The sequence below is a fragment of the Lepidochelys olivacea genome (genome assembly GCF_965140295.1).
Source record: "Lepidochelys olivacea isolate rLepOli2 genome assembly, chromosome: 4".
Taxonomy (NCBI): Eukaryota; Metazoa; Chordata; order Testudines; family Cheloniidae; genus Lepidochelys; species Lepidochelys olivacea.
Window position 1 is genome coordinate 63421358 of NC_140414.1, and position 16078 is coordinate 63437435.

The 16078-nt window shown below is 39.7% G+C and overlaps 1 protein-coding gene across 1 annotated transcript in view; it reads right to left on the reverse strand.

Annotated features, from left to right (window-relative positions):
* Window positions 1-1219: 1219 nt before the first annotated feature.
* IQCM (IQ motif containing M) overlaps window positions 1220-16078 on the reverse strand; it is a gene marked incomplete at both ends in the record, with an annotated part of 194353 nt that continues 179494 nt past the window's right edge. Inside the window, one exon of the mRNA XM_084625738.1 lies at window positions 1220-1329. Coding sequence (XP_084481864.1) covers window positions 1220-1329 — 110 coding nt within the window. The remainder of the gene's footprint in view (window positions 1330-16078) is intronic.

The following is a 16078-nucleotide window of genomic DNA, read 5'->3' on the forward strand; positions in this document are numbered from 1 at the left end:
CAGCATCCCCTCCCCTCGAAAAAACAACTATTGAAATATTGCACACACAATTGTCCCCCTGCAGAGATGAGAATGACTGAACCATGCATGACAGATGTTAGTCACCTCACTTAATACGCTACTGGGAGGAGCTTACATACAAGGTGATGAAGGCAATACAAGAACACATATTGAACACAAACAAACAAACTTTAAAAGCCTCTCAGTGTTCAGAAACAGCCATAGGGGAATGTCCAGTCCTGTTCATTCCTTCAGCTGCTGGTGGCTGCTGGATTATATGACCTGCAGACACATCTATTGTCAGAATCATTTTAATTGATTCTGTGAGAAGCTAGGGAAAGGAGAGAGAAATAGTTCCCCTCCCAGTCCATGGAGCAGCAGCCGAGCTTCACCAGGGAGGACACTTAAGCCTAACAGCTGGAATCATTTCTATGGCTCTACTGTGTGGGAGAAAGGCCAGGAGGATCAATGTAGCTTCCCCTTTCTAAGGATGACTCTGCAGCCAGACTCCCACGGGCACTGCTGCTCAAGAAGGTCATATGGAGGTTTCACATCATGCAGTGGGTCTGCAGCCCTGCACAACATACCTAAATCCTACAGTGCACAGTGGAATCATACTGGCTCCATTGACAGAGGCCCCCCCTGCACTCACAGGGAGGATGGGGAAGCAAGATATTTCCCTTTTAGGGCCAAATTCTGAAATGCTTACTCAATTACTAGACAAACTTTCATTGAAATCAATGGGAGATTTGCCAGAGTAAAGACTAAGGACGTGAGGATCTTGCCCCAGTTTTAAGAAAATGTTTAAATACTCTTTAAATAAAATCACTGGCTGATGTGTCTACATTTTCCCCACAAATTAAAATAACTTTTCTTTCTCAGTTGTGAAGATTTTATTGTGTTGGTTTGTTCCTTTAAAGCATTTGTACATGCTTCCTATACTGTTACCATATATCCTGTGACATGCATACCAACATATATACTTCAGAAATAGAGCCTGAGTAACATAGCTTACTGGATTTTCAAAAAATAGCTTTAAGAGCCTAACTGATGATGTTTGTCAGCTTGTAGAATTTCTATGTATTGTGTATACACAGATGTAGTAGTTTTGTTTCTCTTCTGCCTATAACAGAATTCTTACAGTCAAACTCCTTGCTTTTGGACACCTGCAGAAGAATTTGACATTTAAAGATTGTCGGCTACTTTCCATCCATCATCGCTAGGAATTCTGAGCAGAAAGGTTTTTCATTTTCCACTCTCTCATTGATGACGCTACTAATTCTCCTGTCACTCGAATGTCAGCTGCCTTTAATGCTGGATGTCCACTCACTATAACACAAAATGAACAGATTTGTTTGTAAATTAGAAGTCCATAAATAAAGATTACTCAAACTGCAGACAGCATGACCAAAATCAGCCCTTATGAGACAAGATTTGACATCTTACCACACGGTAAACTATTAGTTAAATCAGAGAAGATGGGGATTAGTATAAGAACTGGAACTGGCTAAAGGGAAGACAACAAGGGGTAGGGTAACCAGACAGCAAATGTGAAAAATCGGGATGGGAGTGGCGGGTAATAGGCGCCTATATAAGAAAAAGACCCAAAAATCGGGACTGTCCCTATAAAATCGGGACATCTGGTCACCCTAAAACAGGCTATGGTGAAAGGTGAATGATCAGACTGGAAGAAGGTGATCAGTGGAGTTGCTCAAGGCTCTGTCTTGGGATCAATGTTATTCAATATTTTACTTAATGACTTGGCACAAAAAGTACAAAAGTGCTAATGAAATTTGCCAGTGACACAAAGTTGGGTGGCATCATCAATACAGAGGATATAAGACCATCACTGAGGAACATCTGGATGACCTTGAAGACTGGAGTACAGAAATGGGATGAAACCCAATTGTATGAAGTGCAAGGTCATGCACTTAGGGTCTAATAATAAGAATTTCTGCTTCAGGCTGGGAGCTCATGTGTTGGAAAAAACAGAGGAGGAGAAAGACTTTGGGGTGTGGGTTGATCACAGGATGATTTTCAGCCACCACTGTGATGTAGTTGTGAAAAAGGCAAATGTAATCCTAGGCTGTATCAGCCAAGGTATTTCCAGTGGAGAAGGCGTATTAATGCTATTGTACAAGACACTGGTAAGAGTCTGTTTGTAATACTATATAAAGTACTGGTCACCCATGCTGAAGAAAGATGGACTGGAGGACTTGTCTTACGCGAGGAGACTGGAAAAATTTAGCTTGTTTAGCCTAGCCCCCAAAAAAAAGACTGAGAGGGGATATGGTGGCTCTTTATAAGTACCTCAGAGGTGGGGAGGGAAACAACAAGGAGAATGACGAGGTATTTAAGCTAAAGGACAATGTTGACATAAGAACAAATGGGTATAAACTGGCCCTGAACAAATTCAGACTAGATAAAGGTGTCTAACGATCAGAGGAATGAGGTTCTGGAACAGCTTCCCAATGGGGGTTGTGGGGGGAAACAATTTAATTAGTTTTAAGACAGAGCTTGACAAATTTGACTGTGATTGTAGAAGGGGTTGCTTGCGCTGGTAGGAGGCAGAGCTCAGCAGCCTGGAGATCATCATCAGTTTATGCCTTACATTCCTAAAAGCTCCTGTTTCAGGACTTCAGCCAGCCACCCTCACGGGTTAGATAGGGATTCTCCCACCTCTAACACCTTTAATGTACTCTGACTTTTGTGAGTGGATTTTTGGTCTCCTTCCACTGAAGCATCAGAGATGGCCATGCCTGGAGATGGGACACTGGAGCAGGGTGGGCCAGAACTCTGATGCGGCTCTAAGTATTCTCTCTCTCAGGTGCTTGGCTGGCTGGTTCTTGCTCACGTAATCAGTGTCTAACTAATGGCCAAATGTAGGACCAGGAAGGAATTTTGCCCCAGGTCAGATCGTAGTGATTTTGGGTGTGTGTGGGAGGGTCACCTTCCTCTGCAGCATGTGGGTGTGGGTCACTTGCTAGGATATGGGTATATTTAACACAGTCATTTACCTGCCATTACAGGGGCCTCGGACATTGGAGCACCTCCATCACTCCTATTTCCTCCCTATAACACATAATAGTCTGATCTCCTGTGGGCAGTAATATCTTAGTCTAATTCAGTTGTTGGGTTTAGTGTACAGGTACTGGGTGGTATTGTTGGCCTCAGATATGCAGGAGGTCAGGCTAGATGATCTGGAGGTCCTTCTTGCCTTAAACTCTGTGACTGCAAGATTGATATCTGAAGGTGAATGTGCATCCCAGTAAAGACATCTACCTATAATTCACTGACAGAAAACCTTGTTAATGCAGAGTTAAGGATGCCTGATAGTATCTCTTACAGCCTGCCTCAGAGATAAAGTCCCCGCACATTGAGCCCTGAAGATCAGACTTGAGGTCAGGAGAGGACATTGCCCGGCCATTGTACTGGCAGCAGCCTTGCACTCATCCATGATTAACCTGACTGCACCAGATCAGTAATAACACTGGGGAGCTTCTAGAAGCCTGGACTAAAGCCACACAGTGTAGCTATGGACATTCAGGGCTGTAGACTTTTGCTAAGTGTATAGTTGTTGTGATATCTCTGCCCTTCCAGATTGTTTAGTTCTGCAAAACCAGGAAATACTGAGATAAGGTACATGCACATGCAACTGTAACTCTTCCCCCCCTGTGGAGCTGGCAACAGCATAGAATTATCTGCATGGACTCTAGCTGCATTCACTGTGGTAGATATAACTGTACTGAATGGTGAAAGGATTATATGGAGCAGTTTTGCAGAGCTGTGATTGTGATGTGAGGTATTCCTGTGAGCCTCTCTCCCTGACCTCCATGTATGCAATCAATGAAAGAGGTTCACGTGTATCTTGAGAAATCTAGTATGCCAATTTCAGCAATGAGTTCTGTAGGTTACATCAGTAGCAAGACACAGGGGTCTTCTTTCCATGGGAATTGTCAGCAGCTAGGTAAGAGATAAGTGTGGTCTGTGGGATTAATGCGGGATAAGTGAAAATATAGTGTTAGATGGCATTGTGTGCATAAGATTGTGAAAGGGAGCATAGGAGCTACAAAATTTAGCAATTGTGGTATTTTCTGTGAAGTAGACTCCGCGTTTCAGTGTAGGGCAGGTGTAGGAAGCTCCTGTTTAACAAAGACAGAGTATTAGTATTGATATGTGTGTTATAGACATACTGGGGGCATTGCTCAAAGGGGCCAGATAATCTGACTAAGCATGAGAATTTTAGAGCGCTGGAAGAATCGACCTTTAAACAGAAAAGTTTTCTCAACCTTGTCTGTAGGAGAGCTGATGCTCTGCTATAATTTGTACAACATTAATAATCAGCAACTGCTTTGCTATATCCAGATCACTAGCACAGTATAATCCTGAAAGCACAGGAGGCCCTGAGGGGGAAAGGGCCACCCATTTCCTAGCTCCCAGATGAGGGGTTGGGGGTAGGCAGAAGTGTTTAGACATCCCCAGAGGGACAAGCCCCTTTCCCAAATCCCAGTACACAAAAGAAAGGAGAATGTGGGGCTGATAGACAGCTCCCTTACATCTAATCTCCCATATTGCCTGCCCTCCTCAATGTTACCCCTCCCAAGGTCCATTCCCACTCTCCCTAATCCCCAATCCCACTCCCTGATCCAAACCCCCAATCCTTCTCCCCTCCTCTACCAGGGGGATCCCCATAATCCCCCTCTCCCTGCGGCAGTCGGTAACTCCTCTCCCCCATTCCTCCAGTCCCTAATCCCTCCACCCTTCCCAGCAAGCATTCACGTGAGTAATTTATTTTGTTTTTTAATGTAGTTTGATCACCTGAATTTTTTGCAGCACTCAGATCACATTTCCCAACAAAACAAAACAAAACAAAAACAAAAACAAAACAACACAACCCTTTGACAAACGCAGATTGTAGCAACATGGCTATCTTTTATTTTCCTATTTCTGCCAAGGGTTAGGTTCACACAAAGTGCTCAAATGTAGTTCAGATTTAATGGCCACATCACATCCCCTTGAGCCACCCAGCTCCAATGAATACTGACTAGCTATACCCTTCTTGAGTATTCTATCTGCATATGAGCAGTATAATCTGGTTGGGGTGCGTGTGTGTGGGTGTACGTTTTGTCCATTAATGTTTCCAATATTTCTTCCTCAAAGGGGATGTGCTTGCCTTGCACTATCTGGGGTAAATGTTGAGTGACAGACTCTTTGGGGCCCAACCAGAGCTATGGGTTGATCCCTAGGCCTGTACAAAAAAAAGTTGGTTGAATGTGTCAACCTTCAGAAAAGTTTTTTTTTTCTTGTGAGAGGGCCGTATCTTGGAAGCTGTGTGGTCAAATAACCCCAATTTTGGATCATTAGTCCTACACCATGCCCTCATGAGGCATACCCAATTTCAAAGCAATCTGAGGAAACATGCAGATTTTAGGGCACTGTGAATAGTCATCCTTTAAACAGAAAGGGTTTCCCAACCTTAACTGTAGTAGATCTGGTGCTCCCCTATAATAAAGGGATAATGCTAGATTACACACAAAAAATCAGCAAGATGGAGTTTTACAACATATATTTTTCTCAGAGATGCTTACAGAATTATACCCTCCTCACAAACAAAGCTCGCTGAATGTGTCCAAATTGTTGAGGGACTTTATCCTCACAAGTTTGATCTTGCAGCCATTGAATTCCCAAAACTCTAGTCCATAAAGGAGTTTGGGAGTGCAAGCAATGCAGAATCAGGCCCCATGGGATACAAGAGAATGATTGCTGCTTTTGCTTATTTTTAGTTCTTTACAAAGACAAAATCAGAAAAACAACAAACACCATTATGCCTCCTGAACATGGCCAAGAGGTGCAGTTTTTAAAACGGTTTGTAATAATTACTTGTACAAGTATTCAGTAAATATTTTTAGATTTTTTTTTAAAAAAATGATGAAAAATTAAAACAAATGTATAAATACAATCCTTACGAGAACAGCAAAAGCAACTTTCACATGCTTATAAAACAAAAGATGAAATTAAAAAGATGTAAGGGCCAGGCAGAATTACAGCACCTGCATTCTGGGCAGTGAAAAGACTGCATGGTACCCCAAAGGAGGAAGGAAAGAGGTGTGATCTGAGATCCACTCTTCTACACCAGCCAGCTCAGAAGCTCAGCAAGTTCCACTGCAGAGAGGGGTGCAGTAGTGGGCATGTGGCCTCTGTATGCCCAGAAGCCAAAGGCAAAATACTTCCTGGAGTTCCCCACACACCCAGCAGTGGCACCTCTATGGAGGAGCTCAAAGCATAGGGCGCATAGGGAGTCACGTGGCTCTTGATCTGGATCAGGTAAACACAGGAGTGACCATGCTTAGTTGGGAGAAGCTCTGCTACCTTTAGTACATTTATAACACAGCACTTAGCATCCTGTAGTGTCACCTAGCAATGCCTCACAGACAGAATATTTATTTTAAAACAAGACAGCCACAATACACAGCTATGTTGCTGGTATGTTAACTTTAAAATAAACACTATGTAACACCTATTTGGCATAATGTGATGAATGCAACTTTTCTAGATGGCCATAAATTTTCAACAGATAAAATTAACACCAGGAAGTTTTTAATTTATTCCAAATAGGGAAAAACAAGCAAAGACCCCCATCCTGCTAACATCTACACATATCTGAGCAAATTACATGTCACTGACTTGAAGTCAATGGGACCACTCAGATGAGTAAAGCTACAAGGGAAAGCATTTGCAGCAGTGATCCCCACACCACTGCTGATCCAGCTAAAGTTATTCCAGTAAAAGGTAACCAAACGTCTCCAAAAGATCAAAAAACTGCAGCTGCTTCTTTTCCTTCTAAGTCTATATACTAACAATACCCCATGAGAAGTAGATCCATCATATTGCTTATGATTTTATTGATACAAGCAAAGTCGTGCTACGTTTGAGAACTGAACATACTCCTTGTAAATCTTTCAAAACTCTTATTTTCACCTTTAACAGATTTGAATGAGCAACACACTCCCCAGCTTAATGATTGCCTCAAACTGGAGAGTAAACTCAAAATACATTAAAAAGAGGATAAAAATAAAAAATAAAAACAAATAATTGCTAAGACCATTTACATTACAATTTCTATGTATATAAAAAAGAAGAGACACAACCATCAGTAGGAAAACGAACACAGGAGGAGAACAGCAGAAGGGATAGGAAAGAGAAGCAGCTGGAAGAAATAAGCAGGAAGCCCCAAAATGGAAACTCTCTTTGGCAGGATCTGTGGAAAATAGGCATACATCCCTAGAACTGAACTGCATAAAACAGTCCATTACCAATTAAGGGTTGAAACTGTATGTAATTTGTTACCACCTTCTATTCTGTTTAAAAAATGGGGCTCTTGAGAGTTTTTCAGATCAGTCCCAATAACAATAATCAGCACTTCTGAAAGGAACTGATTTCAATTCTGACTTGCTATTCATTTGGTGGGCCAGGGCTCTTTATGATGATTTGTTCTTGAGAGTTTGATTATTTAAGAGTTGTCCCTCCAAAAGTGTCTCTTGTTTTGACTGAGTGCTTGTGACTCCTTAAAAATTTTAGTCCTGAGGTTAATATTTATTTATTTAAACCCTCTCATTCTGCCAAAGCTTCTAAACATAAAAAATAAAGCTGGAAGACGTTTTCCACACAATGGGGGAGAAGAACCAGAGGGTCAAACCTACCATGACCCCCAGTCTGCATTTACAAAGCATCCCTAACAATCACTTTGCAAAGCACTGAACAATTATCCACCAAGCACATATGAGCATTAGAAAGCTATGCTAAGCCGGCTCTCAAAGATAGATATTCCCCTCTTGAGCCAGATGTGTGTTAACCATTCATAAGGCTGTACCTTCATGCTATGAAGGAGAGACAGCCATTTTTTTTTGCAAAATGTTTGTCAAATTGTGATGAGACATTGGCTTAGGGCATTCCTCAGTACAAAATAATGAGAGGAAAGCATAAATGGACAATTAAAAACAGAAATACTTGTTGGAGTAGAGACTCAGAACAGTTCAGTGTCCTGAGAAATGATTGTGAAGAATGCCTTGTAAATATGGCAACATACTGCAACAAGTCACTACGCTGCTCTGTGCCTGTTTCCTCACTTGTAAAACATGAATAATGCTACTTTCTTCCTTTGTAAAGTGCTTTGAAATCTACTGATGAAAACTGCTATATAAGAGCTTGGTATTAATTATTATTATTTTATTTACTATTAAGTGTCACAGGAGAACACATACTTGATACATCAGTCAGAGGTATTTTGCTCCAGACACCTCGTACATCTCAAGCATCTGTGAAATGGATAAATGTGAGGCAGTTGTCCTTTTACAGTATAACTGTAGGCAACAAAGCACTGGAAAAACAGTAAACCCCCATTCAAAAGAGAAAACACTGCAAGTGGGTCTGGAAAGAAAGCTTACTTCTCCCACACACATAGGTTTTATGAAATCACAAAACATGTTCAGATCTAGGCATAGCAAACAATTATGAAACATTGGCTGTGCACCTCTGAAGACGACGATGAACTCATGCATGAACTGGATGGAACACTGAGAGATTTCAATCAGAGAGGGTAACAGAAAGGGAGGGATTTATGGTTCCTTCCACTGGAAAATAATTTGGGCGAGTCAAAAATGACAGAACATAAAAACAAGCCATCTTGTCTTCTCCGAGAGATGACACTGGGGATGTGTATTGTAATGTACTTCAGACTTTCCAAGTGTGGTTACAATCAGAAAAATGATTATGTCAATGTCCCACCTTGTTTTTCAACTAATTATTTCCCTGCACATGCTAGGGATCATATCTGCAGTGAGATATTTTCTGACAAAAATATAAGTTTGTACTACTTTCCGTTAGTCCCATAGAGGCAATACACTGGGGAAGAGCAGGCTGGAGCCTATTCTTACTCATGTGCCATCAGCAGTACTGTAAGTTCCAGGTCCAGAAAATGCAACGTGGCAACTCGACTAAGGTCACAGGCGGAGTTTGTAGGGCTGGCATTTAACAAAAACAGCAGCTTTTTACATTTGATTTCGAAGTCTCTGTGGGGATGTCTATACTGCAGCTTGTAGTTTTTGGTACCAGCATAGGTAGACAGACTCGTGCTAGAGCTAGAATCTAGCTCTGCTCAACCTAGCACACCAAAAATAACATTGTGGATATTGCGGCACAAGTAGCAGCTTGGGCCAGCCACCCAAGCTTGGACCCAACAGATCTAGTGGGAGTCTGTCTACCCATGCTGGGAATCACAGCTCCCAGCTGCAGCTACAATGCCATTTTTAGAATCAGTCTTCAGACTGGAACCACAAGGAAAATGAAATAATCATGAAAGCAGATCTCTAACGAAGGTTGCATATCTTTTCGGAAGAGATCACTCTTCCAGACTACAGTGTATTCTTCTCACTGCATAAGTCTGCACCTCCTTTCAGGGGTGTTATTATATCATGCCAGTTTATACATCCTATTAATTTAACAAGTCCTAGGTGCTCTATAAACATGCAACACAAATAAAAAGAAGGTGAGCAGAGGGATCTGGAAGAAAATAAGAAACAGAAGAACCTTACTAGACAGTGGACATGATCCATAATGATGGGTGAACATTAAAAGGTTTGGAAATTCGGCTAGATTAATCACTGAGAGTTCAAATACTTGTCTGCCCTCTGGGATGTTGCTGCCAGAGAACCCCTTGAGTGCAACAGCAGTGGGATGCCAGCAAAAGTTTTGGGACTGGGGAGAGAGGAGGAAAAGGACTTACTCAAACCTAAAAGATTGTTGAGTTTAGTTCCATTCAAGAGATGGACAAATATCTGGAGAAGCAGAGAGATGTTCTTATTTAACAAACAAATTTGCCCATCTCAGGGGGATAACCCCTACAGACCTACAATACACCTGGACTGTCACCCCAAGCCAGGTATAGATGGAAGATCCAAACACAGAAAGGAAAGTCAATTGCCTCTGTCAAACCATCCCCACTTTGTTAAAGCCCTGTCAAGGGTGCTTAGTAGATCTGGAGTTTGTTGGTGGAGAGGGAGCAGAGACTGAGCAGACTAGGAGAAGAGTCAGTAGGAAACGGAGATAGGACTGGGAAAGACACATCTGTTGGTGTCCTCCACCACTCCTCCAGCAGTGTGGAAAATCTCCAGAAAAGATAATACACCCTGAACTATATTATCTTTTCTCCAGATCCCTCCTACAGAGTGTTCCTTAAGGTGGCCATGAGCACTGAGGAATCCAATGGGTACCCAGGCATTCCCGAGGGAATAGAGCTGGTGTGGCGGCATTGTGCTACTGCATAAATGGCCTGGTCTCTCAGAGATCCCCTGCTCCCAGGACTTGCTGGTTTTTTGAGTGAGCCAGCAGCCTCTCTGAGCTGGGGGAACAAAGCCTGCCCCAGCAGAATGATACTGGAGGAACTCCATGAGGGGATCCTGCTTGTGCATCCAGATTCTCTCTTAGCCATTTCATTGCACTAAGAGCTCATGTTTATTTGGTAATCCACCATGATCCATGTATCACTACTTTCCAAAATATATGTCCTCCATCCTATAAATGTTTCTTGGTTCCTAGATGTATGATCTTGCATTTAAACTGTATTAAAACACATTGTTTAAGTGACCCCATCTTACCAAGTGATCCAGATTGCTCTATTGAACTGACCTGTCCTTATAATTATTTACAACTCTGACAATTTTTGTGTCATCTGAAAACTTTACCAGCATTAATTTATATTTTCCCCCAGGCAAAGATAAGAACAGATCCCAGTGAGACTCCACTAGAAATGTTCTGATTGGATGATGATTCTCCCTTTACAATTACTTTTGAAATCTGTCAGCCAATTTTTAATCCATTGCACATATGTTATATTGATTTGTATACTGCTTAAGTAGAATATTATGCAGTACTAAGTCAAATGCCTTACAGAAGACTAAATATATTATGTTAACATAGTTAACTTTTGTCAACCCAATTTGTAATCTCATTAAAAATAACATCCAGTTTGTTTGATAAGATGTATTTTTCATTAATCATGCAGACAGGTATACATTATAGAACCTCTTTCTTTCTTTACTGAATGCATCCATTTTCAGCTTTTCCGTGATTTTGCCCAGGATTAATGTCAAGCTAACTGGCCTATAGTTACCCAGCTCCTGCATTAAATGTGGAATGATACCACTGACTGAAAGTTTAGGAGCTAATCTGCCTCAGTAAAATGGATTTATCTATCTGTTATAAATTTAACATTGCAGAGTTACAAAACAGCTTGGTTTTAGGTTGGCAAATCTAAAAGAGTAGCAGTGACAAAGAAAATTCTCAGTTTTCTGCTTATTAAAATGATTTTAGATGCAGTGCGTACTTAATGTCAGAAGCTTATTTTATGTTCACAAAACCTGCTTTTAACATGAACACAGGACAAAATTTAAAAAACTCTAGTTTATAATGCACAGTATAATATTTATAACGTAATGTAGTCCTTTCAAAATATTATCTGAAATATTTGCACTTGAAGCTCAGCTCTCTCCTTCACAGTCCCATTCCTTCAAATTGGTCCTGCAGTTGTCATAATCTTATATTTATCACATTTAAATGGCATTAGATTGTAAAGTCTGATGTCACATATTCAGCATTATGATTAAGTTTAAAACAATACAAATTTAAACAAAGAATGCACTTTTATAATCGGTAAAGGTAGCAAGGGCAACTAATAATGAAAGAAAGGTACAAAAGGGTTTTAAAGTTTCTCCAAAGTGCAAATATTTCTTTAAATAAACTATATGAATGTGTTTAATCAATTCACAGTTAGATTTCCTCATATTGTAGCGATAGTATATTGATACTTGTATATGATCATGTTCTGCGCATCATGATAGTTATATATTTCTCAAAAGTTAACCCACTTGAAAGTTTATTAAGCAGTAAAACTAAAATTCTATTAACCTTAATGGGATTTACACAAGAAAATTCACACTTAATATGGATGTAGCACTGCTGCTTAAAATTGTTGCCAGGAGAAAAAAGCAGGCTTACTGTAGTTAAAACACAGCCATCACATTTTCTATTTATGTCGTCCTTCACAAGGGTAATCCTCTGTGTATTAGGGAGAGAGGAAAAAGCCAGAGACTGGTTAGTCTTTAAGCTTCTCAGATGTAAGATAAGATAACTGCATTTGCCCATGAAGGATGATCTTGCCTGTGACAGAATAACAAATCACCACTGGTATTAGAGCTGTGTAAATAAAATTGTTCAGTTCAGTGGCTGAACCAGAAAAAAAATGTAAGTTTGGGTAGACTCAAAATTAATTTTTTTTAAAAAAAATTGGTGAACCAAAAAAAGTAAAGAAAAATTCATGGAAATATTTTGTTCTACTTGAAACATGATTTGCTATGTTTTTGAGGGACTTTTTCTTCTATTTCATTTTTTTACCTTTTAATTTTTTTAAAAATAAAACCCAGGTAAAAATGCAAAACAGAAAGCCAATATCAAAATGAAACATTTCAACTTTTTGAAATTGTTTTTGTGGGGGTTTTTTCAGAAGAAACAATTCAGCAAATTTGACATGAATTTGTGAAATGTTTCAGTCTACTCGAATTGGCATTTTTCAGCCAAAAAAAATAAAAATAAAATAAATTCATCCAATTCTAACAGGAATAGGGACAGGAACACATTATGTTTGGTGCAAGAGCAACCATTATCTTCTCAGGTCCTGAAGTTTCTGTTGCCTATATTTATGCCGTAAATTCCTGCCGCTGCCAAATTGCTCCTTAGTGTACTATCTTTAACAAAAATTCAGACTCTTTGTACTCCCACACTCCCCACAACCAAAAGAAATAAACACACAAACAAACAAAACCACCTTTTTCTTTTGCCATTTATGGCAAGCGAGCTTGATCCTGCCAACATTTACTGATGCATTTCAATAACCACTGGAGCAGTCCTGCTGAATATTCAGGTGTGTAAAGTTGAATTCAGTGATGCTGCTCACAGGTGAATTTCACCCCGATGCAGAGAACCAGAATGAGACCTATGAAACACTGAAGTCTTTTTGCAGACCTCAAAAAAGGTGGGATTTAATGGTACAAGGGACTTCAGTGGTTCGTAGGTCTCATTCTGGTTCTCTGCACAGGGGTGAATTTCACCCTAAGTGAGTGAAATTATTCATAAGGGTTATGGAGGATCAGGCTATATTTTAGCAGAATGCCTCGTAGGCCACAATGAAAATATTTTTGTGGAAATTAGCTCTATTCTTTCCCACATTCCCATGGTTAACATTTTAAACTAAGTGTTTCTCAGCAACAGACTTTAGCTTCATCTATTTGAGAATGCACAATATGCACCACCATTGTGAACAGCCTACAGCATGAAGCAGTTCGAAAGCTCTTTCCATAGACTTTACATCAAAAGATTAGGGTCTGATTTTCAGAAGTAATAATAAACAGGAGCTATGGGTGTTCTTCTTTATTTATTCCCATTTATTTCAGCTGCAGTTCAATGTTCAGCATCTTTGCAAATCAGTCCAAAAATGTACAGTACTGTCTTTTATTCCATTTCTGAAAATGGAGGAAACATTCCAAGGAGAAGGTTCTCTCTTTACAAGGTGGGGCAGTCAACACAGAGTAACTGTTACAAACTGTATCATCCACTTCTCTACTGTCCACATTTCTCTTATCCATCATGAATTCAAAGTTCAATTAAAAAAATATATATTTATAAAGTCACAGAATACAATAAACATCATGGCAGGCTATGTGATGCCCTCCATGTTTGCCCCAATATAAAAATAACAAGCTAAAACACAAACTATTGGAATTGTACTGTGGCCTAAATGTGCTTGTACTTCCTCCAGAAACCATACCGTATGTTGACTTGGATCTTTCAGTAATGACATACAATCTGGGATTGTTAAGAAAATATACATGCAACAGAGCACGAAAGACTGAGATAATAAATACATTGCTGTCCTTAATTTTGGTGTCATGCCTGTAATAGACAGGATGTCAAAATCCAGCATTTCTTCACCTCAGTCATATTCTCCAAAACGAAAATAACACATTGTACAAAGCAAGAAGTTGTGTTCTGAAAATGATGAAAGTGAGACACTTGCTATCTTACACTTCTTTTATTCACTAGGAGTTAAAAAAGTCACAAAATAATGCCCATGGGCTAGGCACCTTTGCCATCAACTGAAAATGCAATCCTTACATACTAAAACGAATGCACAAGTTTTCTAATACAGAATTGCAACCTAGAACTTTTAGTTAATGTTGTATTGCCCCTATGTTCCCTCCACTCCACTGAACAGTGAAGAAGGGATGAAGACCTGTGGAAAAAACACAGAGGTCTCATGAAAGAGAAAGGTAGTTCTGCTCAGAGCTCCCTCATTACCACCATCTGCTTTTATTCTTTCTGCAAAATACCCACATTGCTGTTGGGCCACTTGCAAGAGAGGAAAGTGGTGAAGGCAAGGAGAGAGAAGCCAGGAAAAAGACAAAGGAAGAGCAAATCTAAAATGTATGTGCACCTTAAAACCTGTGCAGAACGGAGGGGGTCACATCTCAATCATAATATATTAACCTTCTCCTCTGCTACAGGACTCTGTTGTGAGTTCAGAAAGAACCATTTTGGGCCAGACAGTTAACAGCAGCCCCTTTCTGGCCCCTTGTCCCGTGGTCATTCTGTACTCTGGTTGGGCGCAGTCTATCCCCACCAAAATGTTTTTTTCGAGATCCATATAAAGAAAAAGGTCTGTGCATATCATAGTCTACCATATCAAAAGAGTATGCAAATTCTTTACAATTCCATATTCTGCTCAGCCTCCCACCCCAATTATTAAATTACAGGGTATTAAGAGAAACTACATAAAGCACTCTGAAAAGACAAATTTCAGAGACACAAAATGCTATTGCCAAAAAAGAGAGCATGCAATTAAGTTTTTAAATAATTCTTATCACATTTCATACTAAAATTAGCACTTTCAAAAAAACAATAGCAAACTGCAATATTCCCAAAGATGCTCAGCTGAGGTAGCGTAGCAATGCACAGAGACAGAATCCTGATCGTTCCTTAAATTTTGATGTTATGCACAAATAGCACTCATCGTCTCCTTAATTATTAAAATAATTCTGTAACTCTAAAGTGAATATAGATTAATATTTATATAAAAAGATCGAGAAGAATTTCATGTTTCCTTTTTGTACTAGTGCAATAACAAAAATGTATGCTATTCTGCTTGATTTTCAGTGAGAATACATTAGCACAAACTTTTTGTTAATTGGGCTCTCAGAGTAAGTACACAGCAATGAACATTAGTCTCTCCTCATTGCTTTTTAAAACCTTTATGTCTACCCAGGTCTCATAGCCTTACAGATTGTAATGGCCTTAATGAAGAAAAAGGGCATTGTTATTCAATTTGATTCAAGCTGATCTCCATTCAGAATGACAATGTCGCCATTCACAATGCTATTGTTAGGGTTGTCTCATCATTTCTATTTTAAATCCTGTTTATCAGGAATTTTTAATTTGGCAATAAATTTCCTTTCTCAGGTCTGAAATATGGCACACAAAGCATATAATCTACTCCCTCAAACCAACTTCTGCACACAAACCAATTGTCAAACACATACATTTGACCAGTTATTCAAAATCACAGCTCATATCTCTCAAAACCAGCATCGACCTAAAAACTGAAATTTGGCAATACAATACTCCACAATACAATCAAATTGCTTTGATTTCCTGACTGTAAGAAACAAAATTAAAAATGTTTGCAAAACTGAGCTTCAAATATTTCCTTCGCATACGCATGGGTGCTTTGTATGTAATTGGTCTCCAAGATTTTTAGCACACAAAATTAATACCTGCAGGGGTATCTCAAGTTGGGCACCCGAGTTGTTAGCCACCTTAGAAAATATAGGCCCCATGATATATTGAGCCCTTTTAACACATTCAGGGGCATATTCAATATTGTGAATTACAGGGATAATTGCAAATTACAACAAATTAACAAAAAAGTGTGAATACCTTTCACACAGGTACACATTGCACATCAAAGCCAAAA